Raw genomic sequence first — 20,447 nt, 5'->3', positions numbered from 1 at the left:
TCGCCGCATCTCAAAAAAGACATAGTGGAAATGGAAAAGGTGCAAAAGAGAGCGACTAAGATGATTACTGGGCTGGGGCACCTTCCTTATGAGGAAAGGCTACAGCGTTTGGGCCTCTTCAGCCTAGAAAATAGATGCCTGAGGGGGGACATGATTGAGACATACAAAATTATGCATGGAAAGGATAAAGTGGATGGACAGATGCTCTTTACACTCTCACACAACACCAGAACCAGGGGACATCCACTAAAATTGAGTGTTGGGAGGGTTAGGGCAGACAAAAGAAAATATTTCTTTAATCGGTGTGTGGTCGGTCTGTGGAACTCCTTACCATAGGATGTGGTGATGGCATCTGGCCTGGATGCCTTTAAAAGGGGATTGGACAAGTTTCTGGAGGAAAAATCCATTATGGGTTACAAGCCATGACGTGTATGTGCAACCTCCTTATTTTAGAAATGGGCTATGTCAGAATGTCAGATGCAAGGGAGGGCACCAGAATGCAGGTCTCTTGTTATCTGGTGTGCTCCCTGGGGCATTTGGTGGGCCGCTGTGAGATACAGGAAGCTGGACTAGATGGGCCTATGGACTGATCCAGTGGGGCTGTTCTTATGTTCTTATATCAGTCAATGCGTAATTTCATACAGAATGCAATGAAACAAACTGCGTTGAAATATCTTTATTATATCAAAAGTTACAGCCAAAAACCCAGTGGGGGTGGGACAATAGTAGATCAGCACACCCACCACCTGGAGTGTTGCGCCACCCACTGCATGGGGGTGACGCACTGGCCTCCCACATCGGGTGACGCGAACCCTAGTGACACCACTGCCTGCATCCAATGATGGGGGGGGGAAGCCTGCGTGATTGGACAACCAGCAGGAAGTAAGTAAAATGTTTTTTATGCCCATGCCAGCATGATCACATATGGGTCTCCTCAGACCTACACTGACCATTTTGCTGGTATCCATCTGAGGAGAGAAAAGGGGTGGGCAGCCTGGGAAAGAGGGAATAGGATCCCGGAACCAGTTTTTGCTGCTGCGATTCACTCCCTCCATCCCCCTTTCCCATCCCCTGCCACCCTCACTACAAAACTTCCCCTGCCCTACCCACCCATGACATGCTTTTTCTGCCAACTTAATTGCACCAGCAGTGGCTTTGGTAGCCACTGCATGCATGCCACTGCCAGTTTGAGGCAGTGGCCTGGAAGCGCATGATGGCAGCCCGGCTTTCCTGCTGCCGTAAAGGTATTTCTGATAGGATTGGGCCAAGAGGCAAGTAATGAGTGAGTTTTGACTACATGATCCTAGGCATGGCAGAAAATAAAAGCACCAGCCTGCCATTTTTACTTTGATATGATAGTTTCTTTAGGACATAAGATAGTTTCTTATGTTCTTATGCATGTGTGTGTTTATGTACTCACCATGTGCATGCTCAGATTGATATGGATATTCTTGGAAGGCAAAGTCAGCAGTGCAGTGTGGCAACCTCTGCTGCTGGGTTGTGATCCTGTTCCCTTTGATTAACTTGTAGTGCCCCCCGCATCCCTTTCATTTTCATCTAAAGCAGAAAAGAGTTTGCTTCTCCCCTGCCTCCTCCTAAAAGCGACCAAAGAATTACTTCCATTCAAAGACCCTTCTACAAGCATGTGCAGCTCTGTGGCCGGGAGATTCAGATGCACTTCAGATAGAAGGCTACTTAAGGTTAATTAAATGTAGATAGAAGGCTACTTGGAAAACAAGCACAGATCTTCCATCAAAGGGCTTGGATAATGTACATTTAATGAGGCCCCATTCCGATCCTTCCCCTCACTTCTCCAGTAGGTTTAACAGCGCATGTAGGGGAGCAGTTCTGACAAGCTGCCCCCCTTCATCATGTCAGTCCTCTGACAGATTGGCTTTTGACAGGGTGAGACAAAAATAACTACTCTTGATAAGAAAAGATGGGCAGGTGGATAATTATTTCATTGAAAAGAAGAGAGATTTTTTTGTCATGTATAGGAATAATAAAATACAAGACACTGTTCAACCATATATATTGTTAACAGATATATAGAAGAATACTGAATATAACATCTAAAAAAAAGATATTGCATTTTAAAATGCATATCTATTGTATTTTGGATACTGAACTACTGTACATAGCCATTTAAAAATAAATACTGAAATCTTAAAAAATTGTGTTCGCGCGCACACACACCTATTCAAATTTTTACACACATGAAGTGGGAAAATTGAAAAGTGATTATAAATATACCTTTCACCATGGACATCCATTAATTAAAAACCCTAATAACAAGGATATTTAAAACTGCTTTTTTGTTGTTCGCACAGCAGGAGGGAGGCTCAAAAGTATTTTAAAGGGCGTGTATAGATTCATTGATCTTTTTTTGCAATCTAGTTTTAGAGAGAAGTGGTTGACATATTTCGACAAATCCTTTTTGGCCTATAGGTGGCATTAGGGTGCAAAATAATGCACCTAAGTAATTTGTAAAATACATTGGCTTAAAATGGGTCACAGTCTTAAACTGAAAGTCACGGTGCACTTGCCCTTTTGTACTCTACATGCTGTTGTCTCTTGCCACTAATGTTGATTGTCGAAGGACAGTGTTACAAGACTGTAGGACTCAGATTCAGATTTATTTTCACAAAATTTAATTAGTTGATGCCAAGTTCTCAGCATCCGTTGTTTAGCAGCACCAATCCGTGCATTCCACACAACCCTGAATTAGCAGACCAGCCTTGGTGACATATGGTATGCTGGGAATATTATGGTTTTTCTAAATGACAGGAGTATTGTAAAGGGCGGGGATGAGCAAGGCAATCCAAAACAAATATTTCCAGACCAAACAAGGTGAAGCCAGACATTATTTTGAAAGCAAGACAAGTTATACTTACATTTAATGCTTATGTTCAAACTCTTTGGTGCAGATGAATCAACAGCAGCTGAATTAACAACAAAAAGCGTTTTGTTTATCTGTGTTCTCAGTATTTCATTTTCAAATTACAGGAAAAAACACTGAATAGTCTGCTTACAGCTGATAGGGGGGTTAAGTTTGCCGTAAGTCTGGATTCAATTTAAACAGTGGTTCATAAGTCACTGACTTATCTAAACCTTTTGATTATAAATTGAGTCAGACATGATATGTAAAACAGCAAATGAAATTATATGGTTGTAGATATTCCTTCTTGGTTGGATTATAGGACCAAATCCTTCGCTGTAGTTAAAGAAAATTAAGTACAGTCGAAATAAGTTGTGAAGTTTGGATGGAAGTACCTTCAACATGTGTGAGTGAAGGTTTTTCTTTGGTGGAGTGAGCTCTATCTCCCCACCCCGCCAACTCTTGAACTGGTCAATGTGCCATCTCCAGATCTGACACTGTCCTGCTTCCTGGCCTTGTTTCACAGTGAGGCTGTTTTTGTTTTAAGGGTCTTTCATGTTTTTCTGCTCACATATTTCATACTTAAAAAAAAAGTAGTTCTGCACTTTATTTTGATGTGCTTAAAACTGCTCCAGGAATGGGTAACTTTCCTTGTGACTGACAATGGTTGGTTGGCAACCTTCAGTCTCGAAAGACTATGGTATAAGCTGACAGCACCCGGTATTCCCAGGCGGTCTCCCATCCAAGTACTAACCAGGCCTGACCCTGCTTAGCTTCTGAGATCAGATGAGATCAGGCATGTGCAGGGTAACAGTTGCCAGTCAATCAGTAGTAAACACAGTCCTGCTCTGAGAACGAGGAATGTGGCTTCATGACTGGTACAAAGATGATGAATTGACTTGTACAGTCTACCTTCTGCAAATCAGAAAAACAGATAACTAGATCCAGGGAGAATATGTGTGCCCAAAATGAGGAAAATGCACTTCTGCAGCAGGCTCCCTAGCCCCTTTCTCTCCTCTGACTTGTTACAGTTAAAGAGCTGGCACAGGAAACTCATTGCAGTGAGGAATCTACCTACACCTACAGCCCAGTCTTATCATCCCCCCCCCCCATTAGCCAATATAAAAATGGATGCAGTGTGTCCAGTGTGGAGCAGGGGTGATTGGAAGGCTTCAGCAGAGAAAGGGGATTTCAATCCCTCCACTGGACACACTGCATCTGTTTTTATATTGGCTGATGGGGGGGGGGGAGGATAAGATTGGACTATAGGTGGATGATAAAATTTTCATCTCTGCTGGCCCTTTCACTGTTAAACACAGAGCAAGCAACAGAAAGGACAGGTAGTCTCTTAGTTTTAGAGGACTGAGAGCCCAATCCTGAACTCTTTAGCTCCAGTGGTATGAGCATACAACCAGCGCTGGGTGTCACAAACGTGCTGTAAGGCGCACGTGACAACCTGTGCTGAGTCAGCACTGGCACTGGCCCAGCGCTGAGCCCGGCGCCAGTATGATACTGTCCAGAGCTAGGTAATAGCCTTGGGGTAGGGGGAGGGCGTTCCAGGGTGGGGGAAAGGAGGGGCAGGGGGAGGAACTGGAACGGGGTGGGGGATGAGCTCTACCATATCCTGAACTCTGTGTCAGGCCTTTCGCCCCTACACAAAGTCTCTAGTCTGTGCCGGCAAAATAGTCGGCACAGACTTGAGAAGCCCCATTGCAGGGCTTGGGGCTTTCCCAGGGGAAGGGTGCAAAAGTCCCCTTCCCCCAAGGAGACCTATGGTGGCTGCTTCAGGGCCATGGGATGCAGCGGCAGCTGCTTTGGCGCTGCTGCACCCAGCGGCAGTGCTGTCTTTAGGACTGGGCTGCCCAATGGCAGAAGGCCTCAGCCTTCAAGTCATGGTTCCACAGTTCCACTCAAATCACTGGGTTCCCAGTTGACATGGAGCCGTTATTTTGGCCTGCCATCTATGTGCAGCTACTTAGGAATTAGTTCAAGCAAAGTTAATGGGATTTGCTTTCAAATAAACATATCCCTGGTATATATTAATTTTATCTTCCACATGTAAGTCAGAAGAAGCTGATTAATTGGAATATTAACAGTGGGAAGAAAAGAGTAATTACATGACATGTGCATGACATGCGTATCAAATATTTGGAGAAAGACACCAAACCAAGCAAATTGTGCGTCATTCAAGACTTTCTTTAAAAGACTAAAGCACATGATTAGAGTATTATACAAACAGCAGGCAGCTGGCTTATTAGAGTGCATGATTGAGGCTATAAAGCTTTAGGCCTGCTCAGGTTTCCTCCGCCTTGGCCTACACTCAGACTGCGCTGCTGCTGTGCAATGACTAACCCAACATGGCTGGCTGCTTTTTGATGAGCGAGCAGGATATATAAGATGGTAGCAGCGGAAAGCCTTGATGCAGCAACAGTAGGCTTTATACTGCCTAATCCTTGCATAGGGTTTTAGAATGTGCTCTGAAAACATGTTATTTTTGCTTAGAAGAGGCGTAGAAAAAAATCCTCACAAATTAAACCTACCCTTTCTCTTGTCAGTCAGGTAGTAAGTTTAGCTTGCTAGTTATCTGTTGATGTTTGTGTTGTGTACTGCTTTACTCATATAACAATTTGTATCTAGGGTTGCCTACCCTGACTGCACCTTTTCCTGGAAATTTTTTCTTCTAACAGCATATAATGTCATGAACACTTCAGTCATATGGTTTTCTCTGCCACAGCATGCAGTGCAGCAATGTGGATTCCCCCCATACTTTCTTACCTCCGGGTCCTCCATCCGAAGTCATGTGACTTGTCCAGTTCCCTCCCTGACAGAAAGGTTCATTCCAGGTGGCAGATACTTCCACAGGGACTCAGAGCCTGATTGAATTGGGCTCGTGCCGGCTGAGCGCCGGTGCGCAGTGTCACAAACATGCCATAAGACATGCCTGCAACTGTCTGCGCCCGTTTGGTGCCAGAGCAGATTCAGAGTGAGCCTATGCTGAGTCAGCACCAGGCAGAGGATGGGGGACCACCACCCAGAGCTCCAGGTGAATGCTGGGTGGTGGAGTGGTAAGGCGGGGTGGGGGGGAGCATTCCCGGATGGGGGAAGGGCAGAGGGAAGGTGTGGCAGGGGATGACGTGGGGCAGAAGGGGGCAGCAGATTCTGCAGCCATATCCTAACCCCCCTCCTGGCCCAGGAGACCCAACACAGGTCTCCTAGAATCTGTGCCCACTCAATAGCAGGCGCAGATCTGAGGAGACCCATTGTGGCTGTCTGGGGATTACACGGGGTAAGGAAGCGTACACTCCCTTACCCCAACTAGCCCTGACACTGCTTCCCAACCCCATGGGATGCAGCGATAGCCCTTTCAGCACCGCTTCTGCCTTGGCACTGAGAAGCACTGGATTGGGCTGTCAAAACCTTGTCATGGAGAGGCTTGTGGATTTGTTTCACACAGCTGCCCTCTTTCAAAAGAGCTCTCTTTCTACCTCTGCTCTGTGGTATTCCTTGAATAGATGTGTTTCTCTGCATCGGATGGACTTGAACCCTGGGTTCAAGGGTCCCTAGCAGTTCATTGCATATGTCCCTTTTCTGCTGATGCTACTGACTCCTGTGGGATGTGGGCGCATTGCTGAAGCATTCTTGTGTTGTGTTGTGTGTTCGCATATGGTGTCCTAGAAGCATCTCCCCATGGTTGAGGTAGTGCCTGTGGTTGTGTTATTCATTCCTAGTGGCTGGTGGGAAGGGGGTGTTGCCCCAGCATTGGCCATTCATTGACCTTGTGCCTGCCCCCCTGCTTGGTTCACCATGGTGGTGCTTGTCTGGTTTCCAGTGTTTAGGCTGGTTGGATGCGGTGTTTGGCTGCTTGGACATCACAGCGATCACACATAGATGTCACTGTGATGAAGCACTATTGTCGCAGAGATGACACATAAATGTTGTGCTGACATTGCACTGATGCGATCAGGACACCTCTCCATAGATAATGGTCTGTGTTGGTGTTTCCATGGGCACTGGGGACTGTGCTAATGTTGCTTTGCAAGGACGGGTTTGGCATACGGCTGTTGTGACACTGGCATCTGTGCACTGTCGGCATGGTGTTTGCAGGCAGGCTTAGGACATGACAAATATCACGCCAGCATCCATACGCCATTGGCATGGGGTCCAAATAGGACTGGGCCTTAATTTTAATAAACAGAGTTTAAATGCTTAAACTTTGACCAATATTTCTTCCAGGTACCCTGAATGCTTGACATCTTTGTCAGATACAGTTGTGATTTGCAATGTGCTGTTAAAAAGAATCATGTTGCTTTTTGCTACAGTGAACAGTTTCATTGTGGGAGTGAAAGGCAACAAACTCTCAGTTTGGACAAATGAGATATATTACCTGAGATCCTGTGCCAGGAATTTGTCCCTATAAATTTTGACTTCAGTTCCAAGGAATGCAACAGGCAGAAAGAATCCCCTAAAGGTCATATAATGTCCTTGAATTAGTTCCTTCATGTTCTGTTGGACTCCTTTTTAACCTTCTTCATGACATGGTAAGACAGAGCAGAGTGAAGGCACCACTCAACAGAGAAGGTTACAGGTGTGAATTATGGATGCCTCTCTCTGTTACCCTCAGGTAGTCCAGATGCTTCTGAACATTTATGAGCATAACATTTTCACTTGGGAAAACTTGGATAAACCAAGCTCTTTCTTTTCAACCTGATTTAAATGTTTTAGGCCAAAGGGTTGGCAAGAGGTTACAAAGAGAAGGCTAGAGAGATGGCAGGCATGCCTTCATTTTATGGGATCTTAAAAACATAAAGAGCCGGTGAGGTAAACCAAAGTTTAACTGATTCAGCTAAGCAGGATGTTCATATCTTGCCCCCTTCAAACCTGGCATGCTTTTGTACTCTGCATACTCACAAAGTTTAAATACTATATGATCTGGGGTAGTTTAGATGCTTCCCCCCCCCACCGCCATGTAAGTATGCAGAACAAAATGGCATGTTGGGTGGGAGGGAGGGTCCCTTGCTTGTTTAGTTTCCAGAATTTGGCCTGGTTGGATGAGGTGATTGGCTCTTTGGATATCACACTAATGGCACGTGGATGACACAGTGATGATACACCAGCGTCACAGAGACACCTTTGGTGGGTGGCTGAAGGGTGGTTCCATGCAAACTAGCCTTACACCTCTTGGGATTCTGAGTCCAGGGTTCCAATCTGCATGATCGTGTAGGTTATTGGGCCTTCAGGTTTCTCTCAGGTAGATCTCCTAAGACATCCTCAGGAGTTCCTGCAAAATCTCAGACCTCCTAGTGTCCTAGCAACTATTGACTTCCTCTTGCAAGAGGAAGGGAAAGGTATATGGACTAGCTGTGTTGTGTGTATTGTAGCTGAAACATGGTGGAAATAGCACTAGGGTATTTGCGTCCTAGACGATTGTGCCCTGGTCATATACACCCCAGTCTTTGGTGTCTGTTCACATCAAGGTTTGTGTGTGTGTGTGTGTGTCTGTGTGTGTGTCATTTGCACCCTATTATAAATGGAAAACAAACTATAACTGGGCAACAAATATCATGCTATATATCCTAAGCCTGCTTTCCTACCACTAACCCTAACCCCAACCCTACTTTTGCTTTCTAAAAATTAAAAAGTACATCTGATATAAATATACAGGTGTGCCCTGGTTCTGTTCTGGACTCTCCTTTGGATACCTGAAACTGTGGATACTGGGGATACCTTTAAAAAGATAGGGGAAAGTTTTAAAAAACGTGGTAAAACAAGATTTATTAAAATGTTCCCCTGTCTTTTAAGTGGTGTCCCTGATATCCATGGTGTCTGTAGATAACTGAAACCATGGATATCGAATCCATGGATACTGGGGCATGCCTGTACATATATTGGGACACAAATGTCTGGGACGTAAAAAGAATGGATGCAAATGTTCCATAGTGAGACACATTTGACCAGGACACAATTGAACAGGATGCAGTGATCCTGTCACTGCTGGCAACTACCTTGAGGGAGCAGAATCAGAGAAGACTAGGAACCACATCAGGTTTAGTATAGGCCAATTGCAGTTCAATTTGACTGTATAATATTTAGGAATATGATCTCTTGCAAAATACTGGGACATCCTTTATATTTTTGGGTTTGAGAAATCATTTCTAAAGTATTCTTCTGATGTCAGCTGAGTTAACAAACCAAACAATTTCCAATGAAACTAGACCTTTAAGTGAGATTGCATCTATCAGCTTGATAGACATAGTTATCATTCTATGTTTCAAATACCTTTGGCAGATAGCAATTTTCTGTAATGTGTAGCCATGTGATCTTGAATGATGTACTGACTTGACAGCTTGCAAGAAGAACTAGGAGAAAATGCTAAATGGAGAAAAAAAAACTTTATTTTAGCCAGCAGGCTTAAGAAATATCTTGCACATTAATACATTTGGGGTCTTCTGCTTACAAAGAAACGCATTTTCAATGTGAAAAACCTGAAGCGAAATAAAATGCAAGTGATAATCTAATGTTGCTGCTTCCCCCCCCTTTGGTTACTCAATCACTATGGTTTGCATTAAATAATGTATGAGTTCTCCTATGTATTCAGATTAAATCACCATTTCTTTATGTACTATGTGCCATCAGAGCTCTCAGGGGAATTTTATGTTTGTTGTTTACACTTCAATATAATCTTCATTTGGAAAGATTTTAAAACTTGGAAGTGAGGTAGAAAAGCAGAAAGAAATGCCAGCAGATTGCCTTGACTGCTGAAAGAATACTGAGCTAGCCTTGGTGTTTGTAAGTTTTTCAGAAATGTAATTGTCGTCTGATTAAGCAAGAATAAGCAAGGGTAGATAAAAAGATTTGGGATTTGGCTGCTTTCTTGCATTACTGTCGCTTTCCAAAGTTGCCACACTATTAAATATTCATCACAGATTATGCTGTCATGCAGTAGAAACTCTGTTGCATTGAAAATAGGGTTACCAACTGTCTGGGGGAAGGGAATGGCCTGACTGGTCTTTTTGCTTTTGGGCCCATCACCAGAAAAGGCCACATTTCTCCCTCAGGCCTTTTTTTTTTAAAAAAAAAAAAAAAAAAAAGCTGTACACCTTCAGTGAATAGACACATTTCAAAGAATCGTCGAGTTGATCTGGGCTATCCCAGAGCACACTGCCACAGTACCAGCTGATGCAAAAGTGTTGTAAAGCACTTTACCCAAAGCTCAGCATTTGTTTGCTTGCTTGTTTATCTGTTTGCTTGTTTGTTTATAGGATTTTTATCCCACCTTTCTCCCACACCAAAGGGGGCTCAAGGAGGCTAACAATATTGACATAAAATAAAACAAAATATATTAAAAACAAAACATTAAGGGTGCAATCCTTCTTTTGTCTTTAATTTCCCATCTTTCTTCAATAAACTTTCATATCTAAGCATTTTTGTTGTCTCAAATAAATTCAGCCGGGTACATGCTTCTAGCGGCGTCACCCACTGGGGGATTTTGATATACATCTGTCTTTGTATTTTAGCCCAGACCCATAATAGAGATTTCCTTAATATATGGTTATTGAATCGCTTATATTCGTTAACAGAAGAACTGTTAAGACAGGGTGTGGAGATGGATTGGTGCACTTGCTTGCAACTTGATTCAAAATTTGGGGAAAGATAAACAAGAAGGATTCTATTCAGAACAGATGCCATTTTACAGAATACTTTTAGAAACAAAAGAAAAATATATTAAAAGAATGTATATGTTCCTATTGGATTTTGAGATGCAAGAAGAAACAATAAAAGAATGTATAATAAAATGGGCGCAAATTATAGGCCATAACATTACATTAGAACAATGGGAACAGATTTGGAAATATAATATAAAATTTACTAGAGCAACAAATTTTAAAGAAAATGTATATAAAATGTTCTATAGATGGTACATGACACCAGTAAAACGGGTAAAAATGAACCAGAATATATCAAAAAATTGTTGAAAGTGTAAATGTGAGAAAGGGACGTTTTATCATATGTGGTGGACATGTAAAAAAAATGCAAGTATATTGGAGAATGGTAAGGAATTTAATACAAGGGATTGTTGGATTTACGATACCGTTGAGACCAGAATTATTTTTGCTTAATATTACTTTAGATATTATAGATAAAGAAAATGATGTGTATTTAGTTATTATGATATTAACTGCTGTGAGGATTTTATATGCTAGATACTGGAAGGACATAAAAATTCCAATGAAAGGAACTAATAGAGAAAATAATGAATGCGGCGGAAATGGATAGACTTACAGAGATTTTGGATCAACAGCGCAAACCGACACAGAGACTATTCTATGCTTGGTTGAAATGGAGACCATTCTATGCTTGGTTGAAAATGAAGTTGTAGATGCATAAGATAGGGCATTTAGATGAATGTATTGTATACATGATATATTACATATGATAAGATATGATAGATAAAATAATAAAAAATTAATTTAAAAAAGGGTGCAATCCTATCCTGTGCTGGAACAGGCAAGGCAAGAGGCTCGCGCTATATCCAGTGCAGGATAAGGGGTCATAAGCGACTCAACCAGAGGTAAGGGGAAACATTTGGCTGCATTGGCCTCCGCAGGCCTGCGCTTCTCTGAGCGCCGGCCCAGCTTCCTCCTGAGGAGGCGCAAACATGACTTATGGCACATTTGCGACCCTCCCAGGCCGGCACAAGTCAAGGGCAGGATTGCACCCTAAAACACCCAGGATCTCCACAATTATATTATGTGACTTATATTTTTTTAAGTGACTTATATTTTAAGTCACTAAAAAAGCACCAGTCCCCAGTGTCAGTTAAAAGTCTTCGTAAATAAGAATGTCTTGTGGCCCCGCCGAAAGGTCACCGGAGAGGGAGCTGTTCTTAATTCTAGTTGCTGTCAGTGCCGAGGCTGGCCTCTTGCTGGATGGGTGCTGGCCTCTTTCGCCGGCAAAAGAAGGAGTTGCTGCTGGATAGTGTAAGTGCAGTGCCCAGTGGTAGGGAGTCATTCCAGGGCATGGGGAAGGCATGAAGAAGATGGGAAGGGGGCAAAACTGAGCAGAGGCCCACGAGTGTTTCAGGCAGGTGGTTCAGGGGTGGGAATGGCAGCCTCAGATGCCACTGCATCCGATTTCCCTGAAAGTCATACAGTGGCTACTTGAATCTGCACCAGCTATTGACCTGGTGTACATCTGAACATAAGAACAAAAGAACAGCCCCACTGGATCAGGCCATAGACCCATCTAGTCCAGCTTCCTGTATCTCACAGCGGCCCCACCAAATGCCCCAGGGAGCACACCTAATAACAGGAGGCCACTGCTGGATCTTGACACTGAGAAAGGGAACTAATGTTCCCTTACCCAAGGAGACCTCCTGCGGCCTCCTTGGCCCTGTGGAATACAGTGGTGGCAGTTTTCGTGCTGCTGTACCGCAGTGCCATCAGCCCAGATAGGACTGAGCTTTAAGCTATTTCAAACAGGGAGGGGCAGAATGTTATCCAAAGAATGGATGAAAAAAAATTCAAGCCTTTTTCATTTCTGTAAAATATCTTTCTTCCTGCTGATTTTCTCCTATGTATGGCACAATTTTCCACTTGAGATTTCTTCTCTCTAGCATGGCACAGAGGCATTGTGGCCGTGAGGTTGGGGAGATAGCATTCACATTTTTTAAACACAGACTGAAAGTTTGAACTTGCCATTCCTCTCTGATTTCGTAGTCTCTCTTTTTCTTTTTCTTTTTCACAATTTACTCTGTCAGTTCAAGTCCGGGTTTGCAGTTGAAGGTGGAGAAGTGATTGACTATATAATCCTCAGTGTCCCTGAGAGGCAATTTATTTCTCAGGTTAAGTCTCCAGCATTTTTATTGGAGGCAATAATAAATGTAATGTTTGCAAGTGTTCCTGATAGACAGCGGGGTCAAAGTGACCTGCTTTGCAACCCGAAGCCAACATATCAATACCATCATTCTAATAATTTCCTTCATTTATTCTAGCCATCAACAGAAGTCTGGGTCTTCAGCAGTTCAGCCTTGCTGATCGGAACATATGAGTAAGACATTTTGGAAACCAGACTATGAATGGCATTTTCCAGAGCCTTAGAGTCCATTTGCAGAGGATGGCTCTCTTTGCATTGTGTTTCTTCTGTAATCATGTCCTCAGCCATGAACCTGGTTCTTCTATCATTGGCTTCTTTCAAAAGGGAAGTAATATAAATTACCATTTTGGTAAGAATGCATATTAGGCCTGCTGCAATTACTGTACTGAAAAATTGTGCTGGACTGAAAATGATGTGACAATCCAGATAGTCTAGCAAAGAGGGGATCAAATAAAGTTAGAAAGTGTAATAATCATGCAAGTTTGATCTACAAGCAGATGCCTTCAAACAGATTTTGGAACAGCTAGCAAATTTTTGACCTGAGATTTGAAAGCTATGGAATCATAGAAGTCAAGCCAAAATGAAGGTTAGACAAATGTGTGATGATACTTATCTCAAGGATATGACATGCTCCTGCAGGATTTCTGAGAAGCTTCCTCAGGAGTGGAAGGGGAAAGCAGTGAAGGAAATTCATCCAAAGCCCCAGTGGACCTCTGGAATAGGAAATGTCTAGGGTACTGGATTAAATCCGAGCCATCTCGTCCTCATTGTAGAGCCAAAGTGGCCCATGGCTGTGGACAATGAAGCAACTTGGCAGATGACCTTTAAAACCCCATGTGGCTTGGAACTGGGATATTTGATAAATCATTTTCTCTCATACAAACCAACCAGTCCTCCAGGGTCAACTGAGGAAGTCCTACTGTGCACACCACCATTGGCAGAGGTCAGATTGGCGTGAACAAGGAATAGGGCCTTCTCTATGGTGACACCTTCATTACAGAGCTCTCTGCCAATGGGATTAAGAACTGTTTCTTCTGTTTTAGCCTTTGAGTAATGGTTGAAAATTTTCCCCCTTGGCTCTCCCTTCTTAGTTAGTTGCTTCTGGGATTTTGCATTTGCTTTTCTAGGGCATTTTTTAATTGCTGTGGCTGTGATGTTTTATAATTGTTTGATAATTATTTTGTAATATTCTAACTGCTTTTATTGCGCTAAATTTTATTATTTTATGATTATTATACTTTCTTTTTTGTTTTTATAAGGCACTGTACAATACCGTACACCACCTTGAGCACCATGATTATTCAGAAGGAAAGAGGGGAAAGAGGGGATGGGAAGATGCTTCAATAATTAAGGACCCAATCCTATCCAACTTTCCAGCACTGATGCAGCTGTGCCAATGTGGTGTGCACTGCATCCTGTTGTGTGTGTGTGTGTGGGGGGGGGGTAGTCATGTAAGGCCTTTTCAAGATAACATTTGTTCCCTTACCTTGGGACTGTACTGCAACTGCATCTGTACTGGAAAGTTGGATCAGATTGGGCCCTAAATAATCCAAGATGTTTTGATGTTAGCTTACATATAGCAAAATAATTGCTCAATTAATTGGTTAAATGAACATGGCTAATTAACTTTAAGAAGATTTCATGCTTGAAAGACTTAATAACCACAGTCAGTACAGCTCTTGTTACATAAGGCAAGCACGAAGATAGTATGAATCTTGATACCAAGATTTTGGTTAAGCCCTACTGATGGATTTAGTGAGGCACATGGTATGTTACTGGAATTCTACAATTACAGCTTTGAATATTCCTGTAATTATGAAAACAGTTTGAGCCTTTTGACTACTGTGGCTTTAGTCAGAAAATCTAAGGTATTTTCATAGGCCCCAATTCATGCTAGTGGTTCTATACATGGAAGAGCTTTGAAAACTACAGAATTACTCCTGTGTCCAACTACATGTATAGCCTATACACACCCTGGTCATGTGTAAATTGGCTCTGTGTGTATTTAGAACCAGAGTATCACAAAGCAAATAACTATTGCAAGATAGCAAATCATTGTGTTGCACAATATCAATATTGTGTTGCTATTATTACTTAAGAACAAAATGCTAAAAACCCTGAAGGTGTATTTTTCCTTGTTGGCAATAAGCGCACAGTATAAGATTGACTTCTAGATCAGATTCAGCAAGGGCTAGTCCAGCATTCTCCTTCCAACACTGGTTGGCTAGATGCCTAGGAATTTCACAAGCATAAAAGTGATGGGCATTCTTTTGTTGTTTGCCAGCACCTGGTAGTTCACACTATGATCTGATCTGAAAATTGCAAAAGAGATTTTTTTGCCCTTTCTTTGAATAATTTTAGAGTTCTTAGGATATTTTCCTTATGAATGCATTCTGACATTTTCACTGGTTTCTAACCAAAGAAGCATTTACTGCATTTCAGCTATAGGAAATCTCTTTGATTCGTTTAATGCAGGGGTGCCCAAACCCTGGCCTGGCAGCCACTTGCAACCCTCAGGGGCTCCCAGCCCGGCCCACGCCGAGTCACCAGTCTCCAATGAGCCTCTGGCCCTCCAGAGACTTGCTGGAGTCCATGCTGGCCTAATGCAACTGCTCTCAGTGTGAAGACGACTGTTTGACCTCCCACCTAAGCTGTGGGATGAGGGCTCCCTTCACTACTTGCTGTTTCACATCTGTGGTGCAGAAGTGGCAGTGAAGGAAAGACTGGCCTTGCTTTGCACAAGACCTTTTATAGGCCTTGAGCTACTGCAAGACCTTCATTCATTAATATAAGTTCCATCTCTAATAAATTCATTTATGTAAATTTATTCAAATTCTAAATGTAAATTAATTTTTTTTTAATTAAAAAAAATGGCCCCCGACACAGCGTCAGAGAGATGATGTGGCTCTCCTGCCAAAATGTTTGGACACCTCTGGTTTAATGGTTTGGGGGATCAGGGCTGTAGGATTTGTTTTGTTAAATTTTTGTAGAATAGTGGCATTTAAATATTGTTAAAATAATAATAATAGCAATAAATAAACGGTACAAGCTATGAAGGGTAAATGAACCTGGGGCTCTATCATGTAGCTGATAATTTGCCCTGGAGAATTAACAGCAGCTTGCTTGCTACACAGGAAAGAATGCTTTATGTATAAATAATTGCCCATTCCTATCTGAGTGCTGAATTCCAGCAGTGCAGGGCGTGTTCTGGTGGTGTGAAAGCCAGGCTGCTGTTGCGCCTTGCCAGGCAGCTGCCACAAATGGCAAGTGGCTTCATGAATTCAGCAGCTCCCCTGGTTCCCACAATGGTGATAGGTGGGGTTGGGCAGTGACTGAGGAGAGCAAGGACTGGGGTTGCCAGGAGGCATGTCAGAATCCTCCCACCCTCAGTCCAGCCCACTCCTGGCCCCAATCTTCCCACAATCCTCCCCCGACCCACCCTTGCTGCTGAGTTACTGGTGAGGACAGGTGACGGTGAAGGTTCTGAGGGCCACTGTTACCCATGTGTGGCCTCCAGCCATTTCCCCTGGTAGACATGGCCCACCAAATAGCAGAGAAGCTTTCCCACTATTAGGCTGGAATTTACACTGATGAATCGTGACATCTGTCAGCATAAGCCCTGTATAGGATTCGGCTATAAGTGTACAATCGTATGCAATGGGAGGAATGGGGGGAGGAGGGGGTTAGATCCTGGTGGCACCGGCTTGCATCAGAATCCTAACCCTGTTCCTTCCCCCGTTCCCTCTCCCTTACTCTCCTTGGTTCTTCACCAGCAAACCAGCTCACATAGATATCCAAGGAGACCTACTTAGGTAGTGAAGCCTTCTCACAAGGTAAGAGAACAAAAATTAACAAAAGTTCCCTTATATTGAAGAGACCTCTTGACCCGACCCCCCCCCCCCACTGGATGTAGGACGTGCTCTTCTGGAGCAGTTGCACTGGGGGGCAGACAAGGGAAGGTATTTGGTTAGGACTAGGCTGCTAGTTTGGTATTGTGAAGCCTGGAAGACAGCAGCTTTCCAAGGTTTTGGAAAGAGATTGGTCTCCCCCTCCCTGTTGTGATCCTTGATTTCTGGAATTGAACCTGGGACTTTGTGCATGCATGTGAGACTCTACTTACCCATGCCCCCTCCTAGATTGGCATCATTGGGTAATAGGTATGAACATGAAGTGGCCTTATGCTGAGTCAGATCGTGGTTAACTAGCTTAGTATTGCCTCCGCAGACTAGTACCAGCTCTCCAGCCCTACTCAGTACTACCTTTTCCAGTCCTACCAAGAGATGCTACCCTGGGGCCTTCGGCATGTGGTTTGTGCTCTACAACTCAGCTACTACCCTTTGCTGCACAGAGTGTATGCACAAGTTGCTATATACATCTGCTATTATAATTTTCTATGGGCACTATTTTCCCCCTCATTCTCTAAAGTGGACTGCTCTAGAGAGTGATAAACTAGCTGTGGTAAAAAGTATCAAGAATTATCTCAGCAAGGATACTTTTCATATTCTACAGTTAATATATTGTGCTGCTACGTCTCTAGCTTTGTAATTACTAATTTAGCCTGTATCTGCAGACTAAACCGGAATAGATTCGTTCGGCATATTAGGTCTTGAATAAATCATATCAGATGTTATAAATCTCCTGTCATAAATCTGAAGGAAGCAATAATAGTGCTTGATTGATGCAGAAATGCAGCAATAAAGCATGCCTCTACCATTCGGTGGATGAATCAAAATGCATGAGCGGCAAAGCACCAGAGAGGATATTTTGTTCTTCACCATCCTTTTTAGTTATAAACATATTGCATTTTCTCTTAGATTCTCAGCTAAAACACTACATTGCTTGCAGTGCTGCCTCTCGAAAAAGCTCAAGACCACATCAAGACTATTTTCAGGGAGGACTGATCAGAATGGTACCTTGTACCTTCTGTTCAGTTTGGTCAACTGCTATGTGATTGATTGATGTCACCCTGAAAATCTCATATAATTTGCAGATATGGGCAGGAGGCCACCTAGTTTACGGTTTTCCTTTTGTTCTACAGCCCAATTGGCCCTGCCATTATAGAATATAATGTGGCAGGAATGATCCCAGTGCCACATGAGCCACTGTGTGAGATGTCCAATATTTGTTGCATTCTGGAGTGGACATAAAACATCTCCTCATTAGCAGAAAGAGGGAAGATGAGAGTGGAAGTGGATGCTCCAGGAGTGAGGAGCATTTGAGACTGCAGAAACACCCATCAGCATTGGTAGGCATGGCATGCAGTGTTGGACAAGGGACATCTGCAGAAAACCAGTGAAGGATGGGGACTGTGTCGGCTCATTACTGGGCACTGTACATCAGTGGGGGGAGGGATTTAGTTAGAACTGGGCTGCTGATTTGATAGTGTGAAGCCTGGTAGAAGCCAAAATCTTCTGGTGTGAAGATTTTGGAAAGAGATCTGTCCCCTCCCCACCATTATACTTGTGGTCCTGTTGGACAAAGAACAAAGGAAGGCACATGACTAAGCTGAGGCATGGGACGGAAAACTCCAGAAGATCAGGACTTTAACACCAACCTCTTAAATTAAGACCAGAATAAGGCTTAATAAGGATGAGTGCTGAAGTGTTTAACAGTGACGTAGGTAGTAGGGGGTGGGGGGCGGTTCGCCCCGGGTACCACCCTTGGGAGGGTGTAACACCACAAATGCCCCAACATTGCTAACATCGCGGAGGTTACGCGTAACCTCATCATGCTATATACCGTTGGATGCAGAATTTCCAGCGGAATGCAATGCAAAAAACCAAATTGAAACATCTCCTTTCCATCAAAAGTTATGGTCAAAAAACCGGAAACAAAAAAATGCATTGAACCCTATGGAAAATGAGACTGAACCATATCATGTGTTTATTCATGAGTAGGCGAATTTGCCATAGTTCGACAGAAAGGGCAGGCTGAAAGAAATCCAATGACACCAGAATGGTTCATATCCAATGAAAGCAGCCCCCAAAAAACACCCAAGAAGGAGGTCCCTCCTTCCAAGCAGACAAATGTATTGAGTTCTATGGAAAGCGAAAGTAAGCCACACGGTCGCATTTACTCGCGAGTAAGCAAATGTGCCTTGGCTCCTGGTCAAGTCTGGCAAAGAGAAATGCAAGGCTAGCTGCATAGTCCCCATCTAATGAAAGTGGAGCTCAACAAATGCTCCAGAGAGTAGCCCCCCCCCCCAAAGAATAAAACAAAGTTGGTAAGGTGGGCACTGGGGAGGGCTAAAAATCTCACTGATTTTGTGTGTGGGGGGGAGTGTTATTACAGGCAGGCTACAGAGAAAATTCACTTGGTGGAACAGGGCTGGCTTCCCCTTATTTATCTGTTTTTCTTTAATTTAATTATTTATAATTATTTTATTTTGCTTGATGATGTCACTTCCAGCCATGACATCACTTCCAGTGGGTCATGGACAGATTATCATTCTAAAAAGTGGGTCCCAGTGTTAAAAGTTTGAGAACCACTGCCTCAACTCAAAACAGGCCAATGAGACATCTGGGGGTGTGTGTGTGACACCCTAGTGACCAAAATTCTGGAAATCCTGGCTTTTAGGAATAATACCATCATGATATATACCACTGATGCAGAATTTCATCTGTTGCTTGTGGGGAATATTCACTGCATTTATTTTTCTGGCCATTATTATTATTCATTCCATGTCATGACTATCTCTGTCTCACCTACCTCACAGGGTTGTTGTGAGGACAAAATAAGGGGAGGAACCATGTACACCACCCTGAGCTGCTTAGAGGAAGGGTGGTATAAAAAGTGAATTAATTAATTAAACAATATAATTAATAATTATTAATAATTAATTAATTAAGTCATATGGGGATAACAAAAATTTATTGGCCCCGAGTGTCAAATGTCCTAGCTACGCCTCTGGCGTTTAACCAACATGACCCAATTAGGGTAGAGTTACACCAGTGCTTAATCATGCAACTTGCCCCAGTGGGGATCTACGTTTTAAAATAGGGATCAGAGCTGCAGAAGGGGCTATCTACTAAACCCACCACCTATGCTACAGCGTCACCTTATTTCATGCCCCCTCTTACTTCCTGTATATAATTAAACCCAATTATAGTGATTGCCAAGTGTTGAATTGACACCATTTTTCATTTTCTATGGGCATTCTTTGGTTACCTTTTCTGTGGACACCTTTTCCCCCAGTTTTCTGTGGGCATTCCTTGTCCATCCTGGTATGGCATGCCTATCCACTACAGGCTGGCATTTCCATAACCACAAAAGTTCCTCATTCTTGGATTATAATTCTTGGATGGGGGCTAACAAGCTGAAATTAAATCCGGATAAGACAGAGGCTCTCCTGGTTAGGAAATCCTCGATGCAGGTGCTGGATTATCGGTCTTGCTCTGAATGGGGTTGCACTCCCTCTGAAGGAGCAGGTTCGCAGCTTGGGGGTCCTCCTGGACTCGCAGCTGCTCCTGGATTCCCAGGTGGCGGCTGTGGCTAGGGGGCCTTCGCTCAGCTTCGGCTGGTGCGCCAGCTGCAGCCGTACTTGGATCGTGCAGACCTGGCCACGGTGATCCATGCCACGGTGACATCGAGGTTAGACTATTGTAACGCGCTCTATGTGGGGCTGCCCCTGAAGACGGTTCAGAAACTGCAATTAGTGCAGAATGTGGCAGCCCGTGTGGTCACTGGAGCTAGGCGG

At 43.4% G+C, this 20,447-nt stretch overlaps 1 protein-coding gene and 1 pseudogene across 1 annotated transcript in view; both read right to left on the bottom strand.

The window, feature by feature from the left end:
• LOC136636570 (spermatogenesis-associated protein 7 homolog) overlaps positions 1-20,447 on the bottom strand; it is a 90,683-nt gene that overhangs the window by 53,136 nt on the left and 17,100 nt on the right. The window contains exons 3-4 of the mRNA XM_066611711.1: positions 9,155-9,247; positions 2,895-2,942 (exon numbers count right to left, since the gene is read on the bottom strand). Of these exons, the coding sequence (XP_066467808.1) occupies positions 2,895-2,942; positions 9,155-9,247 (141 nt within the window). The remainder of the gene's footprint in view (positions 1-2,894; positions 2,943-9,154; positions 9,248-20,447) is intronic.
• On the bottom strand, positions 3,584-3,700 carry LOC136637490 (5S ribosomal RNA; annotated as a pseudogene).

This window comes from Tiliqua scincoides, chromosome 1, assembly GCF_035046505.1.
Source record: "Tiliqua scincoides isolate rTilSci1 chromosome 1, rTilSci1.hap2, whole genome shotgun sequence".
In the NCBI taxonomy this organism is placed as follows: Eukaryota; Metazoa; Chordata; class Lepidosauria; order Squamata; family Scincidae; genus Tiliqua; species Tiliqua scincoides.
Note: the sequence above shows the minus strand (reverse complement) of the source record. Positions and strands in the feature narration are given on the sequence as shown.